Source organism: Huiozyma naganishii, chromosome 1, assembly GCF_000348985.1.
Source record: "Huiozyma naganishii CBS 8797 chromosome 1, complete genome".
Classification (NCBI taxonomy): domain Eukaryota; kingdom Fungi; phylum Ascomycota; class Saccharomycetes; order Saccharomycetales; family Saccharomycetaceae; genus Huiozyma; species Huiozyma naganishii.
Genome location: NC_035922.1, coordinates 107,700 through 131,820, shown reverse-complemented (window position 1 = coordinate 131,820; position 24,121 = coordinate 107,700). Strand labels below are relative to the sequence as shown.

Here is a 24,121-nt window from a genome sequence, read left to right as displayed (position 1 = left end):
TGTCTCGTTAACATTTGTGTCTTTTATCAAGTGTGTGTCCTGTTTATGCCTATGATGATATCTTATCACCCTTATCATATTCATTTTCTATATCCAGCAGAAGAACAGTCACTATTGAGAATAAACGTATTAAATGAGGTTCCAGCTATTAGGATTAATCCCCACTACACACTTGTTCCTGCATATGTAGGAATCAAATATGTGCGTTCAAGAGAACTATCGGCTGATAAACCTTAATTTATTGTTTTTGGTAATTATGACTTTCAAACAGCAGAAAAATATGTATTATTTTAATAAACAAGTTTCTCGAAAGAAGGAAAGATCAGATGGAGGGTGTCTACTTTTGTTGGATATCGTCTTTTTCGCTGTGACGATCCATTTTGAGTAGAAATTAAGAGATGACTTAGGTAAAGTTGACTTCTTAGTTATACTATTTAAGTATAAGGTTCGATGGTCTCCTCTGAATGTTCTGAAAGATAGAGACCAATACTATGGATATAACTAGTCTTTAAATATGTGAGAATTTCCCAGATATTCTCAGAGTAGTGAGTATGTTTCACAGTGTAACATATTAACTTCCACGTGGCAATATTGTTATACGTTTCATAGTTGTCACGTATCATTACCGTTTCATATTCTGTTTATGCCTATGATGATATCTCATCACCCCTATAATAGTCATTTTCTATATTCAGCAACTTTGTTCAGATAACCATAGCATCCCCATATTTATACTAATTCAGTATCTATACTTGGCAATATATAAAGGGCCTTTTAGAAGCTCAAAATCTAACTATTCGGACATAGATAACCACTCCCAGGGCTATTCCTTTGAAGTCATTATCTGAACAGCGACCAACGGAGCAACCGTCAATAAAGCAGAAACGAGACACAGTCATTTATAAAAGAATCGGTATCCCACGGGTATTACCGATATTCATTATTACATAAACGTTTAAAGAAATTCAATCTGTAATATAGTAAAGTACGTACTCATAATATATATATACAGCCCTTATCCTACCCTCTATTGGATATTGTCCATGACATTAACGTAACCTCTGCCGCCCTTCTTTTTCCTTCTGCTCACTGTCGCATTGGATATATTCAAGATATCATCGAGGCCATTTGCCTTTTTCCCGCTCAAACTTGTCTGAGGAGAGGTCAAACTTGGCCCTGAATCAGCGACGGGCGCCATGATGGGGCTTGCGGAAGAAGGTTGGAGAGCTGGGGGACCCATTGGCTCCCCAGTCAGTGGATTCTTCGGTAGCACAGCATTCACCACTGGGGCTGCAATAGGAGGCTGAGTAGTACTGAACGACTTACGTGGCTTTGTTTTTATGGCATTATCTTTGCGCTTGATCACCGGAGGAGGTGGAGGTGCCGCAGCTTGTGCCATTTTTTGCTTCTCCTCCTCTGTCGCGTACTTACTGACCCAACGCTTCAGTTCTTCGTCGTAGTAGAAACTATTTTGATTTCCCAGTTTGGCCTTCACAGCCTTCTTTTCATCAGTATCCTTCTTTAGCCACTTGAACCAGCCAGCACTTTCCTTATTGTTTTTGTCGGATTTTCTATCCTTTCTATCCTCTTCTTCCTCCTCCTCTTTCTTTTTTCTTTCATCTTCTTTCTTCTTCACCGCCACGGATTCTTCGTCGTCGTCGGACTCATCTTCAACAACGTCATTATATACAGTGTCGACCTCATCGGCAATCTTGACGGTGGATATGTTGAAACTAGAAGTGGATGGCTTTATTACGGGTTCAAAAGGCGAACTTGGAATGGCTTTTGGAGGCTGAATAGGAGCAAACTTATTGTTGGTCGAATGTGCGTACATGCGGGGAGAGGCAAGCCCCGAACCAGTTGATATCTCTGGTATACTAACATTACTTCCCTGCTGAGTTTCGCTCATCCCCTCACTGGACGAACTAGTTTGGTTCTCTTGTTCCGTCGAATTACCTATGTTATTCGTTAGCGATTTATAACCTCCATAATTGTAAATACCAACATCATCGACTAATGGAGGAGGAGAATGTGCTAATGCAGGGGTCGACTGATTGAAACCCACCGGAACGTACACCGTCCTCTTTGCAGCTTTTTTGGTTGATGGAATGGTTGGTGAGTACGGATTAAAATTTCCAATTTTTTTCTTAGGAGGTGCAGCAGGTTGGGGGGGACGATTGCCTGCAGTGTCTTGACTAAATATACCTAAACCAATCGCATCATCATTGTCACCTGAACTTGCAGCTTGACCACCGGATACATTGGGATTCCCTTCTTGGGCAGCAGGTGAAGGAATCGAGGGCTTGGGTTTGTGACCGCTATCTCCTGCATGTGATTCTGTTTGTTGATCTTCGGAGTTTGAATGCTGCTCAGGTACAAGGTCAGATTTGGTTTCGGTTGTGACAGCCAGTTCTTCTTTAGAAAGTGGTAAATTTTGCTCATTATTATGGTTTTCTGAAGATGTGGAGACTGTTTCTATTACATGCTCCGTGTCCCTGTTGGCTTCCAAAGTAGATAATGGAACATCTTGAGGCAATGTGGTGCCTACTACTTCACTGGGTATATTTGGAACTAATTCTTCCGACGCAAGTTCCTCCTGGTTATTTGTAGCAGATTGGTTAATCACTTCTGAAGTCCGATCATCTGACAACCCGATTATAGCAGCCTCCTCCTCGGTCTCACCCACCTTTGGTAATAATGCTTCACCCAAAGTTTCTTCCTCACTGGTTCTTGATGGAACAGTTTCAGCATCAGATATTGGGCCAGGTCCTGTAGCTGAAAGTTCTTTTTCTGCAATTTTCGGCGCGGTAGAGTCAGGTTGACCACCGGTAACATGTTGTTCATCGGCTTCACTGCGCTGTGCTGCATTACTTGGAACTACTGGGTTGACATCAGATAATGGGGCACTCAAAGTAGGAGCTGTATTTTCAATTAACGAATGAACTACATCTAGCTTGTTAGGAGCATGTGCATCAGCCGTTGGGATTTTCCTAATTGGGACGGCATTGCGCGATGGAGAAGACTCTGTCTGAATAGAATGAGGTTCCGCACCCGCTGGTACAGAGCCTGATGTGGCTACAAACGATGATTGATGAACAACAGGAGGGTACGAGGTTGCAGGAGTAGCTAACTTCCTAATTGGTTTCTTCTTTATAGGAAGGACGAGTCCTTCACCTAGTGATTTGCGGGGTGATAACCTCGCCATCACAGGAGGTGCCTTCATACTGGAATCAAAGCTGTCAACAGATGTAGTGGCTTGATGCTTACCTGTTCCGTAATCCAAAGATGATGGCGGGACATTAGCTTCATCATTCCTTAGCAACAAATTAGCAGAGCTACCTCCCACGTTAGAATTAGCATGCGTAATGGCTGGATGGTAATGACTGACAGGAGCCGTAGGTACCCTGTGTAATGTATCATGAGGCGCTGCAGTAGTGGAAACAGTCGACTTTGAATGCCCTGGATATGCATGGTCCCCTTCTTTGAATTCATTCATAGAACGATTCTTCTGCAACTGATATGGCGTGAATTCAGAATGTTGGAAAAGGTCGGCCACGGACGAGTTGTTAGAAGAATAAGGTGTGAAATTATCAAACACTTTCTTTTGTGGTGACTTTTTAGGTCCTTCGTTGTCCCCACCAATGTACTTATTGAATGATTTATCCAGCTGGCCCCAAACACTGCTTAATTTAGGTTTGGTCAACCAGCCTGTGTTCGATTCGGATATCCTATTGCTTAATTCATCTAATCGTGGGACTAAATTCAAAGCGACAATGTCGTTCTTAGGCAAACTCTTCATTTTAGAGCTGACATAATCAATATATTTCGTGGCAGCTGTAGGGAGACCTTGTTCTTGCAAACAGAAACCGTGATAGAGTTTTTGAGGTAGCAGACTTGATGTGTACTTTAAGCTTGGGTTTTTCAGAATTATGTAATACTGGTATAATTCCGACCAAAGCACACTTTCCACAGATTTTGGATTCCCAACGTATCTAAATTTTACATCTGAGTTTTTCAAAACGGAGTGGTTAGAGAATGGAACTTCAGCTATCATAAACAAAACCGCAGCTGCTAATTTCTGATCCTTATGGTAAAGGAATATACCAAACTCTAGAAGAAACTCAACAACCATTGGAGGAATCGCAAGTTCGTCCGGCTTTTCAACAACATTTATCAGGACGGCAGCGACGATAACACGCCAATTTGATATTGCCCACAATCCTTCCGGTCCAGTGCCGTAAAATTTATGGATTGCAGCGGTTGAATTTCCCACAAAAATTTGAAACACCAACGACAGTAAGTTTGCACATTGATTCGATCCACTTTCCGTAGAAGAACCAGCAAATTCTTGTTCCAGGTATTGATCCACAATTGTTGACCACTTATCTAAACCTACCAATCCACTAATCAGCAATGCCATGGCATAGTCCTTTCGCTCTAGTGCAATTTTAAGCGCATTATCATGATCACCGATTTGTAACAATGATAGCACTCTCATTAACGTGGACGAATCAAGTCTAAAGGCATTAGCAGCTTGTTGTGGTACTCCTAAAGGTTGAGACAGATAAACGAGCAGTTCGTCTGAGTTATAGAGAATCTTCGAAATGTCTTTCAAGCTATGCTGTTCAGAAATCTTAGCTTTCAACAAACACCAAACCAGAGCCTGAGTTGAAGCTGGGTCCAGTTGCATAGTGCCCATGACTGTTTCTAGCCACTTTTCAACATCTTTCTTCTTAGTCTTGTTGGATAGTGGGCCCGGGAATGATTTCAACAGGCTGTTTTGCTTCACAATATGATCAAATGGGAGAACTTTCAGCGTAGTCAAGCTGCTGTTGCCCCCCATAAAGGCTCCGCTGACGGATGGAATACCACAAACGATTTTGTTTGAGGAGTTCCAATGGAAGATAGGGAATTGGCGCGTCAGTAAGGCCTGGTTGTCAATTGCCGACATTGCCTGTGGTTGTTGGACCTTATTCTTGGCACTTGACTTTCTGTAGGTTCCCATTGGTGGTATAGGTAACACGTTGGAAATAGGAGGTCCAGATGTCATTCCGACGGTTGGAGCCACAGGAATATGAGGCATGTTTACAGGTTGCATTGGCGGACCTCCCATCACTCCTCCCATGGCCGGAGCGGGAATCTGTGGAACTGTATTCAGGACGTTGGGGGCGTAAGTTTCCATTGAAGCTTGTGGTTGCGGAGGGTATATTTTATTACCGGGTGGCAACTGAGCTGGGTGCGGTTGGAGCTGCTGCTGATACTGAGGATGAACTGTAGGTGCATGTTTCGAAGAACTCACATTTGTTTTTGGGGCATACACGCTCGAATTATTCCTCGCATGATTACCTCTAGTAACACCTGAAATGAGAGAGGAAGGAGAGAGCATCGCAGTCGGAGAAATAATACCAGCCGGATGTGCTCCGATTCCCGTATTCAAAGGTGGAATAAGGTTATTGTTATGTTGCTGATTTGATTCAGCAGCAACCATTGATGGAATTGAGCTTCGAGCAGGAAAGTTGGATTGGCTACCTACTGCAGCATGTGGAGCCATAACTGAGGCGTACATGTTACCTGCAGGAGGTGGCCCGAGAGCAGGATTGGAAGCTGGTGCAACAGGCGCAGCCTGAGGTGCATAGCGATTTTGCGGTCCAGTAATGGAAGTCTGGGATGCAGAAACACTACTCGCCGCTCTGGATCTTCTTCCCGGGGTGGCTATGCTCCGTGGTGGATATTGAAAGTTTTGCACGGAGGACACTGTAGGATTTTGAGTTTGCAAGCTGAGGCCAGGTTTGGTCACATCAGTCACAGGTAATGTATTTGGGATTCCGTAAACCGGCTGAACAGGCGATTTGACCGCTACTGAAGCGTATGGGTTTACAGGAAGATTTGGAAACATGTTAGATTGTGGAAGACCATCCCGTGAAAAACTTGCCGAATTAGAGGATGAGTGTTTCCTTGGGATAATTGGTGATGTTTTGTTTCTCACTGAAACACCAACCGGTTTCGCATGCACCTGCTGTTTGGTAGTTTCCCCAATCAAAGCCAATGGAAAATCATATGCGTCTGATTTCTTTTTTTGTTCGGCCAATTTCTGTATCTCTTGTTGCGTTTCGACAGCTGATGCAGGAGCTACTGACAAAAACGATGTATTGGCGGAACCCAAGGAGGCAAGGTTCACCGTATCAGCTGACTTATTCATTTTTTTATATTGCTGAGGCATAACAATACCTACGGAAGTGCTGGACTGATGCTGGGAAGGATACAGAGAGCCATTGGATACTTGACGTTGTGCTTGAGGATGTTGTGACGTTGGGACAGTGGTAGGAGCATACTTGGTCGTTTGTTTTGGAATCTGCAGAGATTCAGTTTGTGGCTGTTCTGAGATGCCTTCAGATACGTAGCTTTCTTGCTTTGGTTCTAATTCATCGTCCTCTGATTCTAAGAAACTGTCATCATCATCTAATAGGTCGTCGTCATCTTGCAGAAACGAAAATTTCTTGACGGTAGCCTCTTCACCAATGTTGGATTCTTCGCCGAGATTGGACTCCTCGCTAACATGCATTTTTTGGCCGACAGTTGGCTGTTCAGTGACATTTTCTTCTTGTTCATCTGATTTTTTACTCCACGTTGAAAGCTCATTTTTTGCTGGTTCCATATCCCAAGGAAGAACCTCATCAGTAGTTACCTTGTCTCCAAACAGGTCTGAGGCGTCGTTTAACATTATAGCCGGTGCGTCCGTAGTTTCATGTGTATCCTCGGCACTTTCAGTGCGAGTCTCATTTTCCCAAGGCATTATTTCGTCAACTGTTCGGTGTTCCATACTCGAAGGCGGCTGTACTTGTGGTTGAGTCGCCAATGGCGGGATATCTTGCTGATCAGTCGTAACTGTTACAATGGCATCATCGGTATATTCTTCCTGTGGGTGCCCATTTTCTTCCGACTCAGCAATTACTGATGGGATGTCAGGTTCCGTTTCGTCGTGCCTACTTTCCAAGGGTGTTTCTATCACAGTATTGTTGGCCTCATCGTTTTCCCCTACCGTTTCTGCTGTACCTGTGAGTTCATCATTATCCCAAGGCATTTTTTCGTCATTGGCCGTAGTTCCCGCAAACAGATCGTCCGTATCAGTTTGAGCGGATGGTGCTTGATCTGATTCGCCAAACAGATTGTCCGTGGTCTGTTGGGGATCAAGTTCATGTTCAGGCCCGCTCAACGGGGTACATTGTTCATGTCCAGCATTCTCTGGAACCGGGTCCTGAATCTCAGTTACATGATCATCTACAGCACTCAAAAAGTTTACCTCTATATTCTCCTCTTGTAGTTTAGTATCGAGAGCTTTTGTTGCTTGTTTCTGTACCTCAGTGTCTGTACTCTCTCTTTGTTCGGGCACGACATCTTCTTGAGTGTCTTGTGTAGTCTCCACCTCACAGGGCATCCCTTCTGACTTAATAATATTCGATGCATGCACATCAGTTGTGTCTTGCTGATTTTCCCTATTACTCTGGAATTCCAGGCTCGTTTCTTGTGGCGATACCCGTGCGGATTGTTCTTCTTGCGTTATTTCAACAGGTGCTTGAACTGGCGTCAATTCTCTCTCATCAATTACGGAATCTGTTTCGGCAATGCTTTGTGTAACCGGAAACGATGACTCTGCGTCTTGTACCGTCGAAAACCCGGCACCAACCTGTTGAGTCTCTGAGGAAACAGTATCTGGGTGCTCCAGTTGGCCTCCGGTTTGCCCCGGTTCACCAATGGCAGAAACAGCAGCAGCAGTGTGTTCCTCAATCACTACATCTCCAGAGTTGCCATCCTGAGACAGCGATTCGCCCGCTAGTGATTCCTCTACGCTGTCGTCGACCAAATCAGTAGTGTTTTCCCCTAGTGAATCCTCAACGGGAATAGACCCACCTGCAGACCCACTGACAGACCCAGAGGCAGACCCAGATGCAGATGCAGATGCAGATGCCAGCGCAGCCGCTTGCTGTTCCTTCTGCTTCTGCTTCTGCTTCTGTTTTTTCTTCTGGTTCTTCTTCCTCTTAGCCTCGGGAGTCATAGTTGAAGAGCAAAAAAAAGAAGAAGAGGAAACGCGATCCTGCTTGTGTTCCCTTTCACGGCAGCTACAGCAGAAACGTACTGGGGACCCTCTCACACCGTTCCAAACAACCTTTGAGTCTTTCGTGTACGACACCTCTCGAGATCTCGAAACCGAAAAATCACCACTTTCACGATTCGTCGAAAGTGATTGTTCACTTCCAAAATTTTTCACTTTTTGGGAAGCGATGACTTCGAACTGTACCAGACCTGTACACGCCATCTGCTCAGATTGGATAGCGGTACGAGTAACCGCAGGGAATAGACCGCACAGAGAACCTGAGGAAGAAAAATGGCGCGTCATGGGAAGGGACCGAAGACGAATCAGACGAAGAACCTACCACCTGAGAAGGAGCGGTTTATTCAATGTTGTGGGGGTGTTGTCTCCGAGTTGACGGACTCGCTACTAGATGGGTCGATGAAGGAGGTGAATCTGAACGGGTTGATCACGAAGTACTCGAAGAAGTACAAGCTGAAGCAGCAGCCGCGGCTGACGGACATTATCAACTCGATCCCGGACCAGTACAAGAAGTACCTTCTCCCCAAGTTGAAGGCGAAGCCCGTTCGGACCGCCTCTGGGATCGCGGTCGTCGCAGTGATGTGCAAGCCGCACAGGTGTCCGCACATTGCGTACACGGGGAACATCTGCGTGTACTGCCCAGGTGGGCCGGATTCGGATTTCGAGTACTCGACGCAGTCGTACACAGGGTACGAGCCGACGTCGATGCGTGCGATCAGGGCACGTTACGATCCGTACGAGCAGGCGCGGGGACGTGTGGAACAGTTGAAGCAGTTGGGTCACTCGATAGACAAAGTCGAGTACGTCGTGATGGGGGGGACATTCATGTCGCTTCCTCAGGACTACAGGGAGGAATTCATCACGCAGTTGCATAACGCGCTTTCAGGGTTCAACGGTAACAACTTGGATGAGGCGATTGCGTATTCGCAGCAGAGTTTGACCAAATGTGTTGGGATCACTATCGAGACTAGACCGGACTATTGTACGGAGACGCATTTGGACGACATGTTGCGGTATGGGTGCACGCGGCTGGAGATCGGTGTACAGTCTCTGTACGAGGATGTCGCTAGGGACACCAACAGAGGTCACACGGTGAAGGCTGTGTGTGACACTTTCGCTGTTGCAAAGGATGCAGGTTACAAAGTTGTCTCGCACATGATGCCCGATCTGCCCAACGTCGGGATGGAGCGGGACCTCGAGCAATTCAAGGAGTACTTCGAGAACCCTGATTTCAGGACCGATGGGTTGAAGATATACCCTACTTTGGTCATCAGGGGTACTGGGCTGTACGAGCTGTGGAAGACTGGGAGGTACAAGTCATACAACGCGAACGCACTGGTGGATCTTGTTGCGCGGATACTCGCGCTGGTACCACCTTGGACGAGAATATACCGTGTCCAGAGAGACATCCCGATGCCCCTGGTGACATCTGGTGTCGACAACGGGAACCTGCGGGAGTTGGCGCTTGCGAGAATGAAGGATTTCGGGACGTCGTGCAGGGATGTGCGTACGCGGGAAGTCGGTATCCAGGAGGTGCACCACAAGGTACAGCCTGACCAAGTGGAACTGATCAGGAGGGATTACTATGCGAACGGCGGGTGGGAGACTTTCTTGTCCTACGAGGACCCGAAGAGGGACATCCTTGTTGGTCTTCTGCGGTTACGGAAGTGTTCCAAGAAGTACACGTACAGGAAGGAGTTTACGAAGCAGAGGACGTCTATTGTCCGTGAACTGCACGTGTACGGGTCCGTCGTACCATTGCATTCGAGAGACCCTCGCAAGTTCCAGCATCAAGGGTTTGGTACTCTGCTGATGGAGGAGGCTGAACGGATAGCGCGTGTCGAGCACGGATCCGAGAAGATCTCTGTCATTTCTGGTGTAGGTGTCAGAAACTACTACAACAAGCTTGGGTATGAACTGGACGGTCCCTACATGTCGAAGATGCTACATGAAGAGGAGTGATATTTGTGGCACAGCAGCATTTCATCGTACTTATCATTATTATTGAATAACTTAATAGTGGAAAGAAAAGAATATTATACGTATACACGCATTATAGAGATAAATGACAAGTGGGAGGAGAGATGATCGCAGTTCATCCTTGCACCTGCCCCGTTTGTACCACCTTCCCCCCTGTCATTGGATCAGCAGTCTGAGCGACGGAGACGTCACGGTTAGTCGATGGCAACGATTCCTGGGTGTGGTTGTCACCCTCGGAGATGTATGGCCCCCAAAACTCAAGGGAGTATTTCGTAGTGATAGCGAGGTCATTTCTAATAATCTCTGGGATAACCCCCCACCTCCAGATGAAAGTGAAATCCTTGTCGACGCCGAGTGTAAGTGCTCTTAAGTACTGCAACGCGACTAAGTAAGTGTAAACACCCATCCCCGTGAGCAAGTGCCACCATCCATGCATCTCCAGTAGCACACCTAGTGGTAAGGCAAGGTACTCTCTTCTAATATGGATCCAAAAGGGGCAGAACAGTTGATCCATTTCCCAGAACACAAACCCAACGGAGAAGAGGACTATACCTAGTCCCATTGTCGCGCACAGGTTCTTCTTGACCATGGGGTCCTTAGCCTCCATAAAGTATGCGAAGGATGTGGATATAGCCACGACTGCGATGGTGAGCAGCCCGTACAGAAACTGGAACAGAAGCACAATCCGGTACTTGATGTAAACGTATGTGAGCGCTGTGACGAAGGACATAATCCCGAAAAACATCCACAGTTGCTTTTTAGGAGACACTTTCTCCGTGTGATACCTGTACGTGGACCAATTGAACTCGCAGAAGACAGACCACGCTGGGATCGCCGTTGCGTACACCATGGGCAATTCGTCTAGTAACTGGAATCTGAATTTCAAAGTCATATGGAACAACCAGGATCCAACACCCACCAACGCAAACCCCAAACCTATCAGTATAAATCTGCGTTCTAACCCGTTTCTGTACGCACAGTACGTGGAATACGCAGCTGTGAGCAAGAACATCGAGTTACTAATAGTGTTGGACCATTCCGCGACGTACTTGGAAACAACATAGTTTTCCTCACACCAATCAATGATCGCAGTGGTCTCCCCCAAAACCCACCATTTGCTGGTGGTTCTGGATAAGGCCATCTCAAAATCGACATGTTTCAGAGTGGTAAGTTCCCTTTCTAACTAACTATATATGTAGTTGCGATGCGGATCTATATATATAAAAATATGTTGCAACGCACTAAACCGTGTCGAGTTGTGAACACAGGAACTACTTGCACAAGTAGAAATATAGTATTAAGTAATATCCTTTCCCACAGATGCTTATATACACATCTGAAAAGCTCCCTCTATATATAGAAAGAAAGCTAGAGATGTGCAATTTGACACCAAAGAACGAGACTGCCCCGGAGAAGCCGAGCGGCCGTGCAAAGTGATGACCGGGTGGCTTCCCGGAGAGAAAGTCCACGGCCTCTGCGGTGTTTTCTGGGGCGCGGTGTTACCCGCGCGGTGTTGTAATCGCGCAACGTCGGCCACATCGGACTTTCCCAGGAACGACCGCCCGAGAAAAGAGAGCCTCGGCTAAAAAAAGGGGAGGGCACTCCACAGGCCGGGTGATGGCGTGCTCTGTCACGTGATACGGAAACCAGACACAATGACGTCATATCTGTAAGTCACGTGCGCTACCCGGGTGTCTGGGTGCTACCCGCCCTTCCGTCGCCTTCTTTCTCCTTTCCGTCTTCTCCTAATTTGTCTCTTTCCCAAGGGGGAAATCCAGTTTATTGCAGCTTCTTTTGTTTCTAAAAATAAACCTTCTCTCTTCTCTTCTCATACTCTTCACTCTTGCTTACTCTCTCGAGACTGATATTCTAGACAAGTTCATCGCTTCTCTTGATCTCTGCACCCTCTCGACAACTTGCACGGTTTGCAGGGGTAGTACATAGAGAGAGAGAGAGACAGACCGGGAGACGAATTGGGGATTTGCGTGGGCGTGCGTGCGTGGATTTATTTTACGTTTGATAGATTGTACAAAGAAGTGTTACTACATACACGTTTGGGAACCGGATTTTCCAGAAAAGAAGTGTACCCCGTTCCCATATACAAGAGCAAGCGTGTGCTTGGATCTTTAAGTTGTTTATTTATATATCCTCCTCGCTTGCCATTGCTCTAGTGCATCTCATAGCTTCCAGAAGATATGGGGAGGAGAAAGATCGAGATACAACCCATCACAGATGAGAGGAACAGGGCCGTCACGTTTATAAAACGGAAGGCCGGTTTGTTCAAGAAGGCGCACGAGCTCGCTGTACTGTGTTCCGTGGACGTCACTGTGCTTATACTGGGGACTAACAACACTTTCTACGAGTTCTCCTCTGTGGAACCGGATCAACTGATTAATTTATACCAGAATGACCACACGCTGCCGCATGACACGAAGGATCCAGCGGATTACGGTCCCATGTACAGGAAAAAGCAAACCATTAACCTGAGAAGAGACGGTGCTCGGAATTCACTCAATTACTTGCAACAGGAACACAAATTCAAGAGGACTTTGCCCTCTACAATAACAAGGTCACACGCGAGAAGGCCGAGCAAAAATAGTACCAGTTACCGTACAGATGAGGACGACGACGACGATGACGACGATGACGATGAGAATGATGACGAGGTGGATGGGACACCGCGTGCAACACCAAGACACACACCGGCGAACCGCCATAAGAGAAGTCGAAGCGCAATTACACTGGGGAAATCTGCACAGGATCAAATGAACATGAACAGCTTGCAACAGAGGGTACAGAACCAGTTCAAGACTTTGGGGTCCATAAACACATACCCACAGGGGGCCACCCCGAAGAGTAGACACGGGTCTGTCGCTGCACCGAGTCTCAAACAGGAAACATCGCCACCGTCATTGCTGGCCGCTGGTGCGGGGAAACAAACACCTAGTTACAACCCGCGGAAGTCGCTTTCAAGACCAGTACTCCGCGTACAGATCCCTAACAATTACGCCGTGGGGAACAACAGATTACCGAGCGAACCGTCCTCGGGCTCAGCAAACGCGTATGGCAAGGACTCCCCGGAAAGGTACAAAGGTTCCAATAACAACAATAACAGCAACAACAACAACAATAATAATAATAATGCGGGGAACACGGGGAACACCACCATAAGTAACTCATCCATGGCAGTGGGACAAGACGTGCTTGCCAACAGGGCATCGCAGCAGCAGATCATAAACAGCGACCTCAACTCGAAAAACGGCACTCCGACGTCTATGGGGCCGCTCACCATGGAGAAGAACGAGATGAATAAGAACAATTCTCTGAGGGTCCCGTCCTCGGGGAACCATGCGTTCTCCTTCGGGAGCGGGCTTCCGCCCTTACTGTCTGCTTCTGCGTCCATGCCACCGTACGTCGCCACACCGCTACAGGGGTCCAACATGGCCCACAATAACTTCAACAACTACAAACTGCTAAACGACAGGCTATCTCACAACGGGGCAAAGAACTTGGCCAATTCAGACAATCCAAAGAGCCCGACGGTCGAGGGTAAGACGGGACCCACGCTACACACTCACCACCACCACCACAATAATAACAACAACTACAACCAAAACCTGCAGGCGGGACCAAACGTGCAGCAGACAATGCCCTCATCTTACAAGTACATGACACAACCACAGCCGCCGATGAGGTCCTCCTCACCGTTACACGACGCCTCCTCCTCCAACAACACCAACCCTGCGGGGATGACCGTAGACACGGGAGCCAGCACGTCAGGGGCCACCAAGTTCAACAGCAACGATCTGATGATCCCGTCCCCGAGCGTCTCGATATCGATGTTCCAAGATTGGAATTTCGGGCCGAACAGCGCCACTGCAAATAACTCAGGAAGATTCATGAACATGCCCTCCGCATCGAACAACCCGGCAATGAACGGTTACGATTCAACAAGCGGGAACACGGGTCTCACACCATACATTGGTGTGGGTCAGACCCCCATTGGCAATCGGTTCTTCAATTTCGGTAACGACGTTACTTCGCCGGATCAAGACAGCAAGACGAGGAGAAACACGGCAGAAACGCACATGACATCTGCATCACCGACAATAACGTCGAATAACAGTCATGTGCCGCAGCGCGAGCTCGGGAAATCGAGCAAAGACGAACCATGACACCGCCGCACATACCCATACACATACTAGTTTCATATAACGGATAAATATAACGTTGGAATACACTACTCATCTTTTCACTATCACAGATAACTGTGACGTGTTTTGTACATCCTTACATCCTAAATAAAACATTGAAAAAAGATAATAAAAAGTAAGAATTTCCTTTTTGGGAAAGCATGTTTTGTTTGAAGGTTTGGGGCCGAGGGTCTTTGCCTGCCGTTGTAGATGAAACAGTCCTCTACCTAGTTCTTTCCTTTCTTTCTGCCTAGGTTGCTTCTGTCTCCGCCTAGACGGTCTTTCTTCTTTGCGTTCTGAACAGGAAAAGTTTTATTTCTTTGTGGAAGCGACGCAAAAAAAAAAGTTACACTGGAAATTATCCAGCTTCACAGTGTGCGGGCGGGTTCTGCCCCATTAGCAATAGCCAAAATTTTAGAGAAGTTATAGTCTGTTTAGGTGCTAACCGTCTCTCTCAAAGTACTATTTTGTGTGTGTTTCCTTACTTGTTGGACTGCTTACTTGCTTGCTTTAGAAAACTCTTCAATAATAAATAGACCAAGGTAATACAATATGAAGTTGAACATTTCCTACCCAGTTAACGGTACCCAGAAGTGTATCGAAGTCGATGACGAACACCGTGTCCGTGTTTTCTACGACAAAAGAATCGGTCAAGAGATTGAAGGTGAAGCCATTGGTGACGAATTCAAGGGTTACGTCTTCAAGATCTCCGGTGGTAACGACAAGCAAGGTTTCCCAATGAAGCAAGGTGTTTTGTTGCCAACCAGAATCAAGTTGCTCCTAGCCAAGGGCACTTCCTGTTACAGACCAAGACGTGTCGGTGAAAGAAAGAGAAAGTCCGTCAGAGGTGCCATTGTTGGCCCAGATCTAGCTGTCTTGTCCCTTGTCATCGTCAAGAAGGGTGAACAAGAATTCGAAGGTGTCACCAACGACACCGTCGCCAAGAGACTAGGTCCAAAGAGAGCCAACAACATCAGAAAGTTCTTCGGTCTATCCAAGGAGGACGATGTTCGTGACTTCGTTGTCAGAAGAGAGGTCACCAAGGGTGAAAAGACCTACACCAAGGCTCCAAAGATCCAAAGATTGGTTACTCCACAAAGATTGACAAAGAAAGAGATTCCAAAGATCTTGAAGGTCAAGAACGCTCAAGCTACAAAGAGAAGACTGCTGACCGACTACGCCCAATTGTTGGCCAAGAGATTGGCTGAGAAGAAGGCTGAAAAGGCTGAGATCAGAAAGAGAAGAGCTTCTTCTTTGAAGGCTTAAACGAATTGAGTTGAGTACTTCTCTCTTTCTCTCTCGATCCGCCACACAAAATAATCTCTCCGAAACTTATCACCGTCTCAACCAAACAATGAAATAACTTCAACTTCTCCCCGCACTTGCATGGTTAATGTTAATCTGTAATACCGTATTATTTTTATTATTATTATCCAAGAAACAAACACGCAACAAACCGACCACCAAAGCTACAATAATACTTTAGGAAACATGTCATATGTGACACCCAAACAACTACTATATAATCGAATTCATGTAATTACTTATATGGTTATCCTTATAAAATCAAATACTTTACTATATTAAAGAGTCGTATCGCATATAGATGGTCACTACAGAACATAGAGGAAACTTACAGACAAGAGAGAAACTTCAACTGGGTGAAACACAGAGCAGATCATCTTAGAGTGACGATTTCTTCCGCGCTGGTTGGGTGGATCGCGACACAGTTGTCGAAGTCTGCCTTGGTGGCCCCCATCTTAACTGCAACACCGAACCCTTGCAGGATCTCAGCAGAGGAGTCCCCGACAATGTGCAGCCCGACGACCTTCTCCTCTGGACCGGCACAGATCAGCTTGTATCTGGTGGGGGATTTCTCCGTGACCATGGCGTAGTACATGGCCGTGAATTTGGTGTTGTAGATTTTGATGTTCTCCTTGCCGTACTTGGCAACAGCGTCGTCCTCGCTCAACCCGATGGACCCGGCTTCTGGGTGGGAAAAGACGACACTTGGGACGTTTGTGTAGTCCAATTTGTCGTTTTTGAACTGCTCTGGGCCGTACAATCTGTTGGCCAACTTTCTGCCGGCAGCGATGGCGACTGGGGTCAATTCCACTTTCCCGACGACGTCACCCAGGGAGTAGATGTTGGGAACGTTAGTGTTCTGGTACTCATCAGCGATGATTTGGCCCCTCTCGTTGAGCTTGACGCCGACGTTGTCCAGCCCTAGTCCGAGTAGAGACTTCCGGCCAATAGTCCAAATCACTTCGTCGGCGTCCTCGATGACCTCGTCGTTGTCCAGGTAGACCGTCAACTTGTTGGTCGTGTGGTCCTTGGTGACTTTTGTCACTTTAGACAGCTTGTGGACGTTGATCCCGATGTCGACGTAATGGTCCGTGACGGTGTGCTGGATGGACTCGTCGAATTTACGCAACACAGTCTCACCCCTAATGACAAGGTGCGATTCCGTGCCCAGTCCGTGGAATACACCGGCGAGCTCGATCCCGATGTACCCAGCACCGACAACGACAACCTTCTTGGGCTGCTGTTCCAAACGGAAGAACCCGTCCGAGTCCGTCCCGTACTCGTACCCGGGGGTCGACGCAGGTAGGATGGGCTTCCCACCCGTGGCAATCAGGATCTTGTCCGCGGAGTAGACGTCCGTCGTGTTGTCCTTGTTCTTGACCTCGACGTTGCCGTCCTTGTTGAACTTGGCCCACCCGAAAGCGATATCGACGCCCTCCTTGGTCAAGTTCCGCTCGTAGATCCCGTTCAATCTGTGGATGTACGCGTCCCTCTTCTCCTTGAATTGCGGCCAATTGAAGGTCAAGTTCTCCCTAGTCAGAGGGAACTGTTGGAACAGACCGTACTCGTTTGCGTCCATCACTTTCGTCGCCAAGTCAGAAGCGTACCACATCACCTTCTTGGGGACACACCCAACGTTCACACACGTACCTCCAAGGGCCTTCCCCTCTATCAGCAGAGTCTTGGCCCCGTACGAGGCGGCTCTCCTGGAGGAGGCCACACCACCGGACCCTCCCCCAATGACAATGTAGTCGTAGTGTTTCTTGATGGCACTGCTCATGATTTGCGAGTATCGGGCTAGTGTAGACTTCGTCTTGTCGGTAATTGCACAGGTACCTGGTCACAGCGACTCCTAGTTTCTGTTACTATATACTTCCCTTTTCTTCAAACATTGTCCTGATTATGTAATCCTCTTCGCTCCTATTATTTAATCACAACTGCACTGTCTCTCGACGATGCCACGCAGCGATGGTGGAACGTGTCGCGGTCGGGACAGTCACGGATAGTATTACATCGTAGTAGTATATACATGTTTATGTGCTGTCCATTCAGTTCTTTAGCAGAGTTCCTCGATGGATTCTTGATGCAGGGTCGACGCTGATGATGCGTCTGGTGATGCAAGCGACGACACGATGGACGGTGCGAGCGTAGATGGTGTGAACGGCGAGGGTGCCTTCGATTCTGTCTCCCTGTGGTCCCTCTTGGCCCTAACAGTCCTGAAACCGCGCCTGCCGTAGAGGAAGACAGTGTTCACGACACAGAAGATCGTCCACAGAATGCAAGTGGTGCCGTAGATCGCGCTGACGACCCTGAATGCGCGCATTGGGACGTATTTGTTGTACTGGATGTACACCTCGTCGGACCCGAGCGACATGGTGCCCATTGGGAAAGTCATCCCCCAGAACCCGGTGTGGAAGTTGTATATCCTGCGCGGCTTCCCAGCTGCGTTTATCTCCTTGTGCTTCCTGTAGGAGAGCATTGCGATGATGCAGATGATCGTGAAGAAGTACCCGACGGCTAGCAATGCTAGCGCGTAGATGAGTCCCAATACTTTGAAACACCAGGGGACCGCAAGCAAGAGTACATCCTCTGCCGTGGAAAGGGTCCCACCGCTGGCGGCACCTGGCACAGGATAGTACTGCTGCGTGTACAGGAGCACGTTGTCCGAGACGAGCAGGATACCAAATGCGCCTTGTCCCATGGGCCCCAACACGAGGAACAGTGTGAACACCTGTGCCATCGGCGGAATCTTGAAAAGGTACAGTGACCAGAAGTATATGAACACGAGCACGGCAACGAACAGGATTGCGTGGAGCCAGATGAGCACCGTAATGACCATGGTGAGCAACTGTATATTCCTGTTAAAAGTCCTGCCGAAGAGTCCCGACATGACCCATATCGAGGACGACGACGCTGCGACGACCAATGGGATGACCGCGAGAAGAAGCGTACTCTTCAGGTACTCCGCGGCGACCTTCTCGTGACCCTTCTCGCCCTTGCCCAACCCCTCAGGGAAGTAGTACTTGTGCCACATGACGAAGGAGAGCCCCCAAGCGATGACTATGGACACTGCGATGTCGTACCACCACAGTGCGTACACGAAGATCATAAGCCTACGGGAATCCCCCTGCGAGATGGACCCGATCTGCGTCAGGTTGAACAAGTAGTTGATGATGGTGACGAGCCCCATCGGGTACGTGCCCCAGAACACACTCTTACGGGTGTTCCGCACGAACTCGTCCACATACGCTGAGAACGAGTGCCTCCTTGTGTAGTGCCACAGGTGCACGACACACAGCACTTGTAAGCTTACAAATATGAGACACGCAAGGGCAAACATGATGTACGAGCAGACCCGCAGCCATCGCCCGTAGTAAGGGAACCTGTACAGTATATCGGAACTGATCCCAGTGCCCATGACGTATATGAACATGAAGGGCTCAAACTGCCCTATAAACCGGGAACCGAGCGAGACCATACCCAGATACCGGAAGAGGATAGATAGATACACACAACTGCTGACAAGACCCCGACGGAAAGAAAGATACAACCAGGTTACAGAGCACTACACCGTTATATACCAAGAATGCGGGGAAAGGGCATCGCACACGTCGAGGTTTTAATGCCTTTACCCATTTAGTAATCAAAAAACCGACCGCTTAAGACGGTTTTTGATGGTTTACAACCGGAGCGGCGCGTGTGTGCAGCCGTGGAGCCCGTGCAGTCGGTGCAATGGTGCTGGTCGATGACTGGTCGATGGCTGGTCGGTTGGCTGGTTGGTGAGATGGTTGACAGGGTTTATGTTGGTAGTTCCAGTGAGTCACTGCTTGGGGTGGGGAGGGGTGTCGTAGTTAGGGTTTGTGCAGAAACCCTAATTAGGGTCTTGCCGATTAGGGTTTGAAAATTAGGGCTTAAATTTCCAAAACCCTAATTAGGGCTTGTGTTGAGCCCTAATTAGGTCTTACTCTGTGCCAAGCCAACCCTAATTAGGGCTTGTTACTTTGAAAAACTGCTTCGAAACGCAATTCATCGCTGAGACGCCAACTGTCAACGACTACAAACTGGTACGAACTGGTACGGCTGCTTAACGGAGAGTCCCTATCATCCTATCACCGCTTGGCATTAATAGTGTACGCTTTTTTCTCCCACACGCACAATGTCTTCTAATCCTCAGAGTCCCATGATGGTGGCCAAACTGGTCCGCTGGAATAAGGAATTGAAGCAGAGGAAGGGACTTTTCCAGGGCACTACAGTCGATTTCTTCCGGTACAAGCGGTTCATCAGGGCGTTGCACTCTGAAGAATACACCAAGAAGTCTCGTAACCAGCCGGACTTGTACCCGCCCGTGGACCCTGCCAAGTCCGTCCAAGAAGACACGCAGGCGCGCGACCTCTTCGTTATCTTGATCCAGTCCAGGATCGTGCTCCCAGTCACGAAGTTACATTCTGAGGAACTCGCAAAGCACGATTTGAAACCAAATAAGGATCACCCACATTTGGCGCCCACAGATAAAGCTATCCTCCAACCAGACGTGTACTTCATGTGGAACTTCAACCCGAAAACATGGCGTGAACTGTTCACCGTCGTTGGAATCGTTGCTGCGTTGCTCACCCTGGTGTGCTACCCGCTATGGCCAAGATCGATGAGAAGAGGCACGTACTACATCTCCTTGGGGGCCATGTGGTTGCTCTTGGCGTTCTTTGCCATCGCACTGATCAGACTCGTCCTAGCGGTGCTGTCGTACCCACTGTGCAAAAACAATATGTTCTGGCTGTTCCCCAACTTCTTCGAGGATTGCGGTGTCATTGAAAGTTTCAAACCACTGTACGGGTTCGGCGATAAGGAAACGTACTCGTACATCAAGAAACAGGAGAGAGCAAAGAAGAGACTGCTTAAGAAACAGAAAATGGCAGAGAAGCAAGCTCCAATTGCAGAAAAGCAAGCCCCAATCGTAGAGAAACAGACTCCAAAATTGGAAGAGATTCCCGACGAGGGCAATTGAGCCCCAGCAGCAGCACAAATTTGTATAGTACGCACGCTTTCATCTCCCCTCATGTATACAACACCCACTATTATTATAAAAGAGATACCTACTTGACACGGCAGACTACTGTCCGTTTTCGTTTCTCATCGTGGTCCACTCTTTGGACCCGCTCTGTCTGCCCGTCTCCACAGCTGCAGAATCGTGGCCCGCACGGTGGGCTCCCGAGTGGAAACGATCTTGCTCGTCCATGCAGAACAGTTTGTACAATTCCGCAGAACTACGGCCCTGCCGCAACTGATCTGTAAGGGACGCACACACAAACTGTAAGTCCCCCTCGGAAATGCGGTCCCTGGGCAAAGCATTCTGCAGTATGTACTTCTCGCTCACGTCCTCGACACCAGAGTCACCGTACGCGATGCAATACGACATCTTCTTGTTCCAGTTCTTGCTGTAGATGTACGGCTGGTCGAACGACTGCTCGCAGCTGTCGACGTGAACCCACCGGGACAAGTTTTTCGAGAAGTACTCGCACCAGACGTGGTCCTCCATGTTGACCACGTACCGCGTGGGCAAGCCAAACGCCTTCAACACAAGTGTAAACACGTTGCACCACTCCCCGCACCGCCCGGTCCTCGTCTGCAACAGCTTCACCGGGTCGTTGGTACCGGGGAACCGCGTCTGCTCCTGGCACTGAGTGCAACGGTACAGTTCCACGGTCCCACAGTCAGACTGGGACTCCTCTGCCGTGGGGCCCACGGCACCTTGGATTTCTTGGTGCTCGTTGGTCCCGCACTGGGGGCACTTGGGCTTGTCGCACCAGGTAAAGAAGTCCTGCTTGAAGTACCGTAGAAGCTCTTTGACGAGGTTGTCCGTGTACTCCGCCTCGCTATTTTGAACCATGCGGTCCACGTTACCGTATATCAAGTCCAGGTCGAAAGTATCCAGCACGGCAGACTGCCACATCGGGTTGTCGTACACATGGCACAGTCTGCGGCTTGTCTGCACGATCTCTTTAGCGAATTGGCACCGTTGAACTACCGCTGCAAACCGGGAGGACCTGTCCGGGGACCCAATTCGCCTCTGGAACAACGAAACGACGAGTTCTTTGTACCTTTCGAGAAACATCGCAGCAGCAGTACCGTACACGTCTCCGGAATCCATCTGGACAATATGCTCCACGCCCTATAGAGGAGGGAAGCTTTACTATCTACAAAACACAAGCTGGCTGCTATCGTCCATAACGTATATATACAGTTTGCGATGAGGTGCGAATTTCACTTTACACCAACTTGACAGGGAAGCACCGTTGCTTGCCCACGCGGACTAGGAGCACCTGTGGGTTCAGCAGGTGTTCATCCCAGTCAATTGCATCGTGTGCTGAAGTGGGGGGGAGCGCGAGCCTGCCGGGCCCCCAGTAAACGGCTCCCTGGTCGAGTTTCCGCTTCGCCTCGGTCTTGGAACACTGTAATACTCGTGTGACGAGCTCTAATGGCGTCGCACGGTCCCGGGGAACTTCTGTGAGGATCCCAGCCTTCTTGAACAAAAGGGAGAGGTCTCTGTTCTCCGCGGCGGCCCCCTGGCCCTTGCCGAATACGATATCAGAAACCATCTGTGCGTCCCGTCGCGTCCTCAACCCCACTGGATCAGTTCCGTAGCCTCGTACGCCAGCGTGGTCTGTCCGATTCGCGCCGTGGGCGGACGCACGGTGCGTGGCCATGACCGTGGCGATCTGCTCCAGTGGGAGCAGCGTGAAGATCTTGAGAAACCGTTCGACATCCGCGTCCTCAGTGTTGTAGAAGAACTGGTAAATGTCGTACGGGGTGTTGATGCTCTTGTCGATGAACACTGCGTTCCCTGCGCTCTTCCCGAACTTTTGCCCCGAACTTGTCGTGAGGAGTGGGCAAGTAATCGCCGTTGCTGGCAAACTCGTAGCCTTCTTGCTCTCTCCACGCGCGGTCTCCGCACGGACACGTTCGATGAGATCGATCCCAGCGGTGATGTTCCCCCACTGGTCGTTCCCGCCGACTTGCACGGACACACCTTGTTCCGTGTACAAGTGGTAGAAGTCGTACGCCTGTAGGATCTGATACGTGAACTCGTTGAATCCGAGCCCTGTCTGCGGCTGCGCGAGCCTCGACGAGACGCTGTCCCTTGCGAGCATCGCCTGGACACGGATGTGTCCCCCGTACCGTGCGAGGAAGTCCAGCATGTTGACGTCCTGCCACCAAGTCAGATTGTTCACGACGGTGTGTCCCGCGGGCACTCCCTTCAGGGCTCCCTGTAGGCCCTGTCGCTTGGCATAGTATTCTGCCCCACGCTTGAAGAACGTCTTCAATTGCTGCGAAATCGCAGATACGTTGTCCTCCCGTACAGAACTGCTCATCGCGGACCGCTCCGTGGTCCTCCCACTTGGGTCACCGACTTTCCCCGTCGCACCGCCGACGATGTTCACCACGGGAGAACCGCGCACGTAGAAGTTCAACAGTACCATGAGAGGCACGAGGTTCCCCAAATGAACGGACCGCGCCGTCGGGTCCACCCCACAGTACAACTTTACCATCTGTGGTCGCCGTCTCACGTTCTCCAGAAGCACCTCCTCGCGAGCGGACACCTGTGCCACGAGCCCACGCAACCGACACTCCTCCAGCGCACTCCGAACGTACCGACGCACACCAACACGTACCGCAGTCATCCCAATGGGCAGCTCTACACCTTCCCAACTACATCACCATCCAACCCCTCGACAGCTGTTGAAGCGATGACCTTTGAAAGTGACGAAAGTTGGACCCGCTCGACATCTGGGGACGGACGGACTAGGGTTGCAGTGGTACTAGCCCAGTGTACATTGGCGATGACCCCCCTGCGGCGTGCTGTTGCGCTTGGAGTGGCGCGTGGACGTGTTCGGCTGCTGAGCATGGCCCGGACACCGAGGACGCTTGACGAGTTGGCACACATGGACACGCTCGAAGGCGTGGACCCTCAGGTCGTACAGCGGCTGATTCTGGACCGGTCGAGGGAGTTGGAGGGCCTGCAGCGGGGTGGGAGGGGACCGCTGCGGATGTACGTCCGCCCCGCGTGGGTCGTGTTCCTGATGGCGTCGTCCTGCTACATGGCGTGGCAGTGGGTGTGGTGGTCTCGGGAGTACGAACGGAGGGAGTTGCAACTCGCTGGGAGGGTCCGTGAGTTGGAGAGCATACTCGAGGAGACACTCTCCCGAAGCAAACATAACGACAAACAACCTTGGTACAGAAGGCTTCTGACGAGAACTTGATGCCATATATAATCATGTACATACACTAACCTATAGATACGATGCTATGAGACGAACTTGTTTGTGTTCATGAGGACGCACTGCCCACGTGTAGCCGGTAGAGAGTACACGTTGAAGGATGCGTCGTCCCCCGCGAGGTACACCTGGTTCGGGAACTCGTCAGGGAACCCAAGGATGTAGCCCGTACCCTCGCGGACGGCGATGTGTGCGAAGTCTCTCTGCAGGTTCTGATTCGGGATGCTTGCCCTGATGTGTTTCGACAGGAACTGTTTCAATTG

The 24,121-nt window shown here is 49.2% G+C and overlaps 12 protein-coding genes across 12 annotated transcripts in view; 5 read left to right on the top strand and 7 right to left on the bottom strand.

Annotated features, from left to right (window-relative positions):
- Positions 1–1,027: 1,027 nt before the first annotated feature.
- On the bottom strand, positions 1,028–8,314 carry SEC16 (COPII coat assembly protein SEC16; the record flags this gene model as incomplete). Its single annotated transcript, XM_022611371.1, has 1 exon — positions 1,028–8,314. The coding sequence occupies one exon, from the start codon at positions 8,312–8,314 to the stop codon at positions 1,028–1,030; it is 7,287 nt and encodes a 2,428-aa protein (XP_022462121.1).
- Positions 8,315–8,383: 69 nt separating this feature from the next.
- Positions 8,384–10,072, top strand: ELP3 (Elongator subunit ELP3; the record flags this gene model as incomplete). Its single annotated transcript, XM_022611360.1, has 1 exon — positions 8,384–10,072. One exon carries the CDS (start codon positions 8,384–8,386, stop codon positions 10,070–10,072), a length of 1,689 nt encoding a protein of 562 aa, XP_022462120.1.
- A 133-nt stretch (positions 10,073–10,205) lies between these two features.
- Positions 10,206–11,231, bottom strand: YDC1 (alkaline dihydroceramidase; the record flags this gene model as incomplete). Its single annotated transcript, XM_022611349.1, has 1 exon — positions 10,206–11,231. The coding sequence occupies one exon, from the start codon at positions 11,229–11,231 to the stop codon at positions 10,206–10,208; it is 1,026 nt and encodes a 341-aa protein (XP_022462119.1).
- Positions 11,232–12,285: 1,054 nt separating this feature from the next.
- RLM1 (Rlm1p) lies at positions 12,286–14,265 on the top strand (the record flags this gene model as incomplete). The annotated part of the gene is made up of 1 exon (XM_022611338.1): positions 12,286–14,265. One exon carries the CDS (start codon positions 12,286–12,288, stop codon positions 14,263–14,265), a length of 1,980 nt encoding a protein of 659 aa, XP_022462118.1.
- A 570-nt stretch (positions 14,266–14,835) lies between these two features.
- RPS6A (40S ribosomal protein eS6) lies at positions 14,836–15,549 on the top strand (the record flags this gene model as incomplete). The annotated part of the gene is made up of 1 exon (XM_022611327.1): positions 14,836–15,549. One exon carries the CDS (start codon positions 14,836–14,838, stop codon positions 15,547–15,549), a length of 714 nt encoding a protein of 237 aa, XP_022462117.1.
- A 412-nt stretch (positions 15,550–15,961) lies between these two features.
- Positions 15,962–17,368, bottom strand: GLR1 (glutathione-disulfide reductase GLR1; the record flags this gene model as incomplete). The annotated part of the gene is made up of 1 exon (XM_022611315.1): positions 15,962–17,368. The coding sequence occupies one exon, from the start codon at positions 17,366–17,368 to the stop codon at positions 15,962–15,964; it is 1,407 nt and encodes a 468-aa protein (XP_022462116.1).
- A 276-nt stretch (positions 17,369–17,644) lies between these two features.
- SSU1 (Ssu1p) lies at positions 17,645–19,066 on the bottom strand (the record flags this gene model as incomplete). The annotated part of the gene is made up of 1 exon (XM_022611304.1): positions 17,645–19,066. The coding sequence occupies one exon, from the start codon at positions 19,064–19,066 to the stop codon at positions 17,645–17,647; it is 1,422 nt and encodes a 473-aa protein (XP_022462115.1).
- A 678-nt stretch (positions 19,067–19,744) lies between these two features.
- SEC62 (Sec63 complex subunit SEC62) lies at positions 19,745–20,590 on the top strand (the record flags this gene model as incomplete). The annotated part of the gene is made up of 1 exon (XM_022611293.1): positions 19,745–20,590. The coding sequence occupies one exon, from the start codon at positions 19,745–19,747 to the stop codon at positions 20,588–20,590; it is 846 nt and encodes a 281-aa protein (XP_022462114.1).
- Positions 20,591–20,695: 105 nt separating this feature from the next.
- PNG1 (peptide-N4-(N-acetyl-beta-glucosaminyl)asparagine amidase) lies at positions 20,696–21,733 on the bottom strand (the record flags this gene model as incomplete). Its single annotated transcript, XM_022611282.1, has 1 exon — positions 20,696–21,733. The coding sequence occupies one exon, from the start codon at positions 21,731–21,733 to the stop codon at positions 20,696–20,698; it is 1,038 nt and encodes a 345-aa protein (XP_022462113.1).
- A 118-nt stretch (positions 21,734–21,851) lies between these two features.
- Positions 21,852–23,264, bottom strand: MSY1 (tyrosine--tRNA ligase MSY1; the record flags this gene model as incomplete). The annotated part of the gene is made up of 1 exon (XM_022611271.1): positions 21,852–23,264. The coding sequence occupies one exon, from the start codon at positions 23,262–23,264 to the stop codon at positions 21,852–21,854; it is 1,413 nt and encodes a 470-aa protein (XP_022462112.1).
- Positions 23,265–23,330: 66 nt separating this feature from the next.
- INA17 (Ina17p) lies at positions 23,331–23,843 on the top strand (the record flags this gene model as incomplete). Its single annotated transcript, XM_022611260.1, has 1 exon — positions 23,331–23,843. One exon carries the CDS (start codon positions 23,331–23,333, stop codon positions 23,841–23,843), a length of 513 nt encoding a protein of 170 aa, XP_022462111.1.
- A 44-nt stretch (positions 23,844–23,887) lies between these two features.
- The window catches only part of ATG21 (Atg21p), a gene marked incomplete at both ends in the record, with an annotated part of 1,158 nt that continues 924 nt past the window's right edge, over positions 23,888–24,121 (bottom strand). The window contains one exon of the mRNA XM_022611249.1: positions 23,888–24,121. This exon is cut by the window's right edge and continues 924 nt beyond it. Within this exon, the coding sequence (XP_022462110.1) occupies positions 23,888–24,121 (234 nt within the window).